The 8,171-nt window shown below is 30.6% G+C and overlaps 1 protein-coding gene across 2 annotated transcripts; it reads left to right on the forward strand.

Annotated features, from left to right (window-relative positions):
• Positions 1 to 3,151: 3,151 nt before the first annotated feature.
• Positions 3,152 to 7,960, forward strand: LOC141456857 (uncharacterized). 2 transcript variants are annotated; one of them, XM_074133203.1, is made up of 7 exons: positions 3,152 to 3,478; positions 4,934 to 4,991; positions 5,061 to 5,188; positions 5,757 to 5,930; positions 6,869 to 7,007; positions 7,083 to 7,195; positions 7,617 to 7,960. In XM_074133203.1, exons 1-7 carry the CDS (start codon positions 3,293 to 3,295, stop codon positions 7,857 to 7,859), a joined length of 1,041 nt encoding a protein of 346 aa, XP_073989304.1. In that variant the 5' UTR covers positions 3,152 to 3,292; the 3' UTR covers positions 7,860 to 7,960. The 2 variants fall into 2 exon arrangements, with proteins under 2 accessions (XP_073989304.1, XP_073989305.1); XM_074133204.1 differs by lacking the exon at positions 3,152 to 3,478 and adding an exon at positions 4,438 to 4,793.
• The last annotated feature ends 211 nt before the right edge of the window (positions 7,961 to 8,171 follow it).

The following is an 8,171-nucleotide window of genomic DNA, read 5'->3' on the forward strand; positions in this document are numbered from 1 at the left end:
ATTGAACTTCTTATGAAAATAAATGACAAATGGTTTATTATGGATGTAAAAACTTAATAAACCAATGATTAATGGGCAGTAAGTGTAACTTGACCAGAAGAAGTTTAGTACAAAAGTGAAAAATGCAACGAAGGAGTAATTCAAGTTCAAATAATTTACGGTCACAATGTATTACAATGCTACGAGTTCATTTTAAAAGACTGACCCGTTTAAAATCCGGACTTAATCTGAACTTTTTTTAAATTTATTCCTTTAACTCCTGAAAGATAAAGAGGTATTAGAAACGGTTGAGTTTTAATATACTATAAATTAGAATGGATAGAACTCTTTTTATTTCAAGATTAACTTTATTTAATATTTAAACTTTATTTCATTAAATAATGATGATTTTCTGATTGAAACAGGCCAATACTGTTATTCTAACTAATATCCGCAAAACTGTTCAAATGAAATGACACAAACGTTGAGAAAACATTGAACGAAGATATAAAAACAACTTTTGTTATGAATCAATTACTAAGAAATGTTTTAGTTATATGAAATATGCATGTTTAGGTCACAATGTAATTAATTATACGAATTTCTTACCTTTTTTGTATAGCTTAGTAGAAGAATAAATAATTTAAACAAAAAAATCAATTTCTCTGCATACCTATTTTTTACATAGATTTAGTCTTTATATTCTTTTTTTAGAAATATATATATATATATATATATATATATATATAAATCAAATGCAAAAAAAGTTTTAAAATTAAAATATAAAAATCCAAGAAAATCATTAAAAATAAAAATTAGTTCTAAAAAAATCTGTTAGAGAGCACAACATACAGAGAAAGTTAAAAGTTAAAAATTAGTTCTATAAAAATCCATCAGAGGACGCAAATTATCAAAAAAAAATATAACAGTTTTAAAAAAATCCGTCAGAGAGCACAAAGAATCGAAAAAGTTGAAAATTAATAATTAGTTTAAAAAAAAATCCGTCAGAGGACGCACATTATCAAAAAAAAAATTAAAATATAACATTAGTTTTAAAAAAATCCGTCAGAGAGCACAAAAAATCGAAATAGTTGAAAATTAATAATTAGTTTCAAAAAAAATCCGTCAGAGGACGCACATTATCAAAAAAAAATTAAAATATAACATTAGTTTTAAAAAAATCCGTCAGAGAGCACAAAAAATCGAAATAGTTGAAAATTAATAATTAGTTCCAAAAAAATCCTTCAGAGAGCGCCACTTAACAGGCAAAATAAAACTAGTTTCTAAAATGGCCAATAGGTATCACTGCTGTACTTCTTTCTATACGTCAACTAAAACAAATTTTCTTCAGTACGACTTGAATGACTTAGGGGGTAACATCATTCTGTCGCTAGTCTCTCCAAACGTATTATAACTGTCCGGTAGGACACTTGTATAAGGGTTGCTCGTCAAAACAGTGCACGAAAAAGCGTAACGTTGAAAAACACCCAACTTTGACAATTTTTTTTTATCTAGTCCGTCACCTCCCTTAAAGGATCATTGAATGTGTTAATGGGTGTTAATAATGCAGGAATAATAATAATGTACGTGTTATTCAATATGTTAATAAAACATTAAAAATAAATTCAGAAAATAATATAACAATGGACTTATGGACTTAACTTTTAGGACGTAAGTAATTTGGTTCAAAATTGGTTCGGTTGGAAGGCAAATTCATCCCTCCCTGCCTGCCGCAGCCCTAGTCTTTCACCCCTCTCCCTTAAAGGTTCATCGAATGTGTTAATGGGTGTTAATTAGTGGAGATGTTGTCGCTTCGAAGGTCGGAAGGCAAATACTCGTCCCGCCCTTCCCACCCCAGCGGCGAATTTCCTTATATAGGAAATAATTCCAAAATGGCGGCACGTCAAATCACCATGACAACGGCCAAATAGTTCTGTAAACTGCCACTAGATGGCTCGCGCTGCCCTATTTCAACGTTTTATTGCTCTTACACACTCTCAAGACTAGCAGCCATTTTTAACCTTTTTAAAAGATTTTCTTTTTTATTTCTCCCACTCTCTAGACTCTAGCGGCCATTTGTAACTTTATATTTAGGTTTTCCTTTTTTTTTCTATTTTCTTCATCATTTTGAAAGATGATTACAATATTATTTACTATTTTTGTTTAATTTTAATTTTTTCATATTGATTACGAGATTAAGAAAATTAAATACTATAACATTAATTCATTCATTTTTTATTTTTAAAAAAATATTTATACACTATATACCATAAATTTTTATAAAATCTTTACAAGCATTTTTATAAAATCTTAACAGATGATTTTGTTAATAAATAAACAAAAACTACTGAAACTTAGTTTAACATTATCATTTTACAAAGAAAAATGCAACTTTTAATCATCATAGCAACTCACTAGACCTACAAAGGATTACCTTACATTGATATTTAACCATGTAGGTGACTCTCTAGACCTATTTAGGACTTAATTTTGTTCAAAATGATTTAGCATTTTTACTTATTATCGTTCCCACCACGCACTACACTCCACTCCGAACGTTTTCTGGCTGCCTAAGTGAGGGAGGTTACACCTACGTTCTATATACATATGTATGTATGTATGTACGTGTTATTCAATATGTTAATAAAACATTAAAAATAAATTCAGAAAATAATATAACAAAAATTAATGAAACCATTAAAGGGTTCTGTACACTTAGTGCATTTGTATTACTTTAACATTCTAAAGTTAGAGTTGTATGGGAGGTGTGCGAATTTAAGAAAAAATATACAAAATCATATTTCTTTCATTTGAACATACTGTTAAAAAATAAATAATATTATTATCATTCTATAATTATTGACAGCCTTCTAAAAAATCTTGGAACTTATGCCCCACTCCAAACTTCAGTATTTTAAGTTTGCCAGGTTTTTTATTCTGGTGTGGATTGATTTTAAAAGTTAGAATATGTCAGTGACTCCTAAATTATAGCCTCAAGTCAGTTAAAAATGGTATTTCTGTGTGACATTGTAAGAAACTTCAATATTAATTCTTTTTATTTTATTTTGCTCTAATTTTTTTGGGATGAATCCCTTTTTTTAAAAATAGGGATTTGAATCAACTCATTCCACCATTAGATTCGTTCCAGTGGACCGAGTCAGTTCAAATAGCCCATCACAAGTACTTCAGTAGCTCTGAGTTTTATATGTGTGAGGTTAGGGTTACCGTTCGGTTCAAAAGTAGTCGGTTACGGTGTCAGAAATGTTTTGTAATTAAGAACTGTGTGATTCTTTTGAGTATTTATTAGGCACATATGATGAGAGTCTCTTATTCCCAAATAACTTCCTTGCTTCAGAAGTTTACACCTGGAGAACTTAAATCATTGATTCCAGTGCTATTTTCAGAGATAGGCTGGGATGCCGTTAGTTCTTCCATTAGAAAGAATAGATTATCATGCCAGAGCAAATTTATAGCAATGACTACCACATCACTGTACGAAGTATGTTAGTATATGTTTAATTATTTAGTGAACTTTAAATTAATAGTACTTATGTTCCTTTTTACTTAACTTTGTTACCAATCTTCAGGATATGTATTTCGTTCATATCAGACTTTTTCTCTGAAGTCTTATCCATACTAACGGTGGTAGGGATCGTCAAACCGAAGCTGGATGGGATACACTAGTACTTATTCTAAATCCTTTCCAAGAAAAAAACAAATGTTTAAATTTTGGTATTGATATAACATAAAATTAGGATTACTTAATGTTTATCTTTAAAGTTAGGTGTATAACGATCTTTTATAAGGACACTCCGAGCTTATAGCTTTCCAGTTTAATTACCATTAAACTCAAATAATTTAGAATTATGTTTTTTCAATATTTCTTTATTTGTTAACATAATTTTTCTAAATAATTAATTTTCAGTGCATTTTATACATTGGCTTCCTATTTATTTAAACGTATGATATCTTATCTTTGTGCGTAAATGCTGTTTTATATTAAAGAATAGGGCGCCAAACTCTTAATACTATCGACAGTACTTGTTCGATATTATACAAGGGGTATTTAATCGATTCCAGCTAGTATTCTGCCTTAATTTCTTGCCAAAATCAGATTCTTAAGGTCATTTTGAAACTGCTTTAAGTCTAAATATTACAACATCTGTTTATCCTGTGGTGTCCTAATTATTATTCAGAAATATAGATCTTCCTAACTACTCGTTCTATAATCTACTTTTAAGTCTTGTCAAGTTTACTAATTGGGTTGGAAGTTTAGTTTTTAGGGTTACAAAGTTCTCGTTCTACAGCCAACTTCAGGTGCTTCTTAAGAAAGATAATGCCTAGTGAGGAAAGTCGTCAATTTGCGGGATTTATCTTCATTCAGACAAGTCTCAGATTTGTTACGGGTATAATTCCCTAAAGAGATCTACTCCTGTCTCATAGAATATGAAGATTGGTACAAATTTTATCTTTGCAGGTCTCTTCACTCATCTTCAACTCCTCGTGAAGAAAAACATCGCCTACTTAAACCTTAGGGAAAGACTTAGACCTATGTTGTTATCCTTAGGTCTTGTGGCTCCATAAAGCTACATATAATCTGATTATCCGAACAGATACAAATCCTAACACAAGCTGAGTCCCGTTCTCACTTATCCGAAATCGTAACTAAACTTAGTGTAGAACTCAGACTTGAAAACACTTGTCCATTCAGCAGAGACAGCCAAGTGCGCTTTGTCTCAAAGTAAATGTTTCATTTATTCTGGAATCATCGGTGTAACCATTTAGTATCAGATGTCAAAGTAGGTGGATCCATGGTAACTAATCGTCTTCAGAAGATTAGTTTATGCTGAAGAGTTATAGAATATGTTAAACAACTTCTTTGTCATTCTGCTAGACTTTGATTTCCTCATTAATAGTTTTTATTTGAAACTGAAATTAATCATTATGATTTCAGGCAACCAATCCTACAACTGAGGACTTGCAGATTATCTTTTGGGCTTTGCAGTTTTTTGGTGAGTAATATTTGAATAGTTCTTACTGCAATACATTCGCTTGTATAAAAAGAGAATTACTATTTTCAGATAAAATACATCACAATAGTCAGGATTGGCATGGTATTCAGTTAGCTAACGAGTTTGAAGAGGTTTCTGAAACTCATGTTATTGAGAGAAACATAATAAGGGCGTTCAGGACTGAAGCCCGTGACGCTGTAAGTTTTAATCATTATAAAGTATGATAATTTTTCTTTAAATATAGTATATAAAAATGTGTTTTAAAATAAATTATATAAACTACTATAAAGATAAAATGAGTAAATCTAGAGAAGGGGTTAGATCAGTTGGTAGCGAGGTTTCTTCTAAGTCCAGTGGACACACATAACTACAACTCTTGGTGAGTTCGTGAAGATTTTTTTCTTCCTACTTCTAAGAAATTAGGGGCTACCCTTAAAATCACAAAATGCTGAAAGAAAATCTGTTCTTAAAAAAAAAAATGTGTACCATTCAAACCTGACAAAATCAATTGTTTTAAACTTGTATTATTGTATACTTACATAATTTATACATAAGTTTTTAAAATTTTAGAGCACAATTTCATATTAGGGGATCTCAGAACATTTACTTTTTTTTAATAGTTAGCCCCTTAATCTGAATTCCTTTAGAATAATGTATCTATTTTAATTTAAAGAGACTGTGGAAACAATTTGTTCTCATCACAATTTACATATTAACATGACATACATTAATAAAATTTATTAATTTTGTTTATCTGTTTTTTAGGAAGTAATGTTGAAAGTCGATGATGATTTAATCTATATAATGACCGTAGAAAAGAAAACAAGTCCTAAAGGAGTTAAATATGGAAAACCTTTCTTTTTTGTACATAATTTTAGACTAAATGAACCTTATGGATTTTATTCACCTAAAGCCACCGGTTATGAAGATTACTTAACAGTAAGTTTTGTTAAAATAATTGTTGATGGCATGTTAATTCGTAAAGGTCTTCTCTCTTTACTCGGCTCTCCAGTTAAGTGATTGATGTCAGACTACATAACTGTTTTAGATTTTAAAGGCGTCTGATTTCGGTTGCAATACGATAACAATTATAAGCAAGGGTAGAGCGCTCGACTGCAACTAGCACACGACTTAAACCACATTAAATTATTGAAAATATAGTTAGGTATGCTGTGTTCGATAAAATAAATATAAAAAACAAAACATAAAAATAAAAAGAATACAATAAACATGAATTTTATTAAAATTCTTAAAAATAATTCTGAATTATGACTCATTTGTAATATTCTCCCTCAAGTTACATCTGCTCATCACTTAACTTTTTTGGGTGATTTTAGTACTGACAGTGGGCACTACGGGTTGAAGCATAGGCACCATTAATCGATAATTTGAAGTAAAGATCCTCTCGATGCCAACCAAAAAAAGATGTAGCATTTCTAGTTTAGTTCTAGTTTCGCAACAACTCGTATTCCTTCTAGTTTTGTCTTAACTTGGTACTGGTTGGCCGTGAATATTTCCTTTTACCTTGAACTTGGCTGTTGTGGGACAAATACATTTTTTGTAAACCAGTCTATGTCTACTTCTAGCGGTCCTTGCGCACTTAGCTCAGGTTTCTCCAACTTACTTTTACACATTCTTATTATTGTTTATTAGTTATTACATTTTGCTGCCCTTTGTAAAAGCATCAATGTAGGTCATCATCATTGGTGCAACCTCTTTCTAGGAATTTTTATTTGTGTTAAAATACGTAATTATTAACTCTGCTGCTTCGAACTTGTCGCAGTATTTAGACTATTTTTACTACATAAGGAATACTCGTGCATAAAAGCACATCATGGCGCAATATCTTCAGAAATTACTGTTGATAAATTTTTCAGTTTTGTTGTAAAGGATTGGGATATGAAAATTATGAAGAGATTTTGCTTTTTGGTAATGATATTATAAGTCTTTTTGGAATGATAGAAAGAGATGTTAATGCTTCTAGATCATTGCAGGTGGTTAAAGATTTTAAACCAGGTTTGTATATAATTATGGTCTTTCATTTGAATTTTTAGCCATAATAATAATTTTAAAACAATAGCTTTATTACAGTAACCGTTGTGGAAGAAGACGCAGTAGTTGATTTTACCTTAAGTAGTGAAAGAGCCAGATATGCTGAAGAGGTATTACCAGGTCTTACAAATCTACAAACTTACACAGTACAGGTGTGTAACTATCTCGCGTCAAAAAATACCATATTGAATTTAAACTTTCATGAGCTAAAATTCACTAGATCAATTTTGGTAATTAATATCTAGACCGATATCAATGTAATTCAAACAATTGAAGTATTTTTTTGGATGCTAATTAAGATCTTGGAATTCTCGAATCAAATCTCTTGCTTTGAACAAAGTTCAAATCAATCAAACAATCAAAGCTCGGCAAGGCTCCAACTTTTTTTTCTCGACTATTTTCTTTTCTTCTTTCTCATCCAATTTGTTCAATCATTTGTAAATGTAAATAAAATGGAGGGTGATTCACATCAGTTTCTCCTTAGTGTGATTACTTTTTTTTTGTAATTTATTCATACTGATATTATTTCTCTGCGAATGAAAATAATTTACTATAAAATAAAAATGTTTTTAGGCGAATAATGAATGGCGTGGAGCACCGTACTTGCCTGAAATGGAGGGAATCAAAGTAGATTCAGCCATTACGTTCACCTCTGCAGCTCCTAATGTGAACGTTGAAGACATGTTTAAAGAAATGATAAAAAGAGGGATGGTGCATTTACCTTTGCCAGCATATATAGCTAATTTTCCACATGTACCTAGAAATACTGTCGAACTCAGGGAAGATGAATCTCATTTTAGTGATGACAGTAACTAGAACATTTATTGATATGTAATTAATTTCTATTTACTTGTATAATTTTTGTAATTGTAACTAAAAATTCTAAATATAGACTATAGTTGTTTCCAAGGTTCGAATCCCGATTTTTCTTCCTAGAACTTCTTACAACCTAGGGACTGGTGAGTGTTTCGGTCTGTTTAGAATAAATGTTTTTAATTAACTTTTATCTTCTATTTGCTTACGGCCATAGGTATCTTAAAATGTGAAGAATCATTATTACATATGTAGCGTAACTTTTGAGAGGAAAGTTACCGGCCTTCCAATTATGGTTGATGAGTTTTCAGTTTT

The sequence above is a fragment of the Rhodnius prolixus genome, unplaced genomic scaffold, assembly GCF_049639745.1.
Source record: "Rhodnius prolixus isolate KJV_2025 unplaced genomic scaffold, Rpr scaffold_10, whole genome shotgun sequence".
Classification (NCBI taxonomy): domain Eukaryota; kingdom Metazoa; phylum Arthropoda; class Insecta; order Hemiptera; family Reduviidae; genus Rhodnius; species Rhodnius prolixus.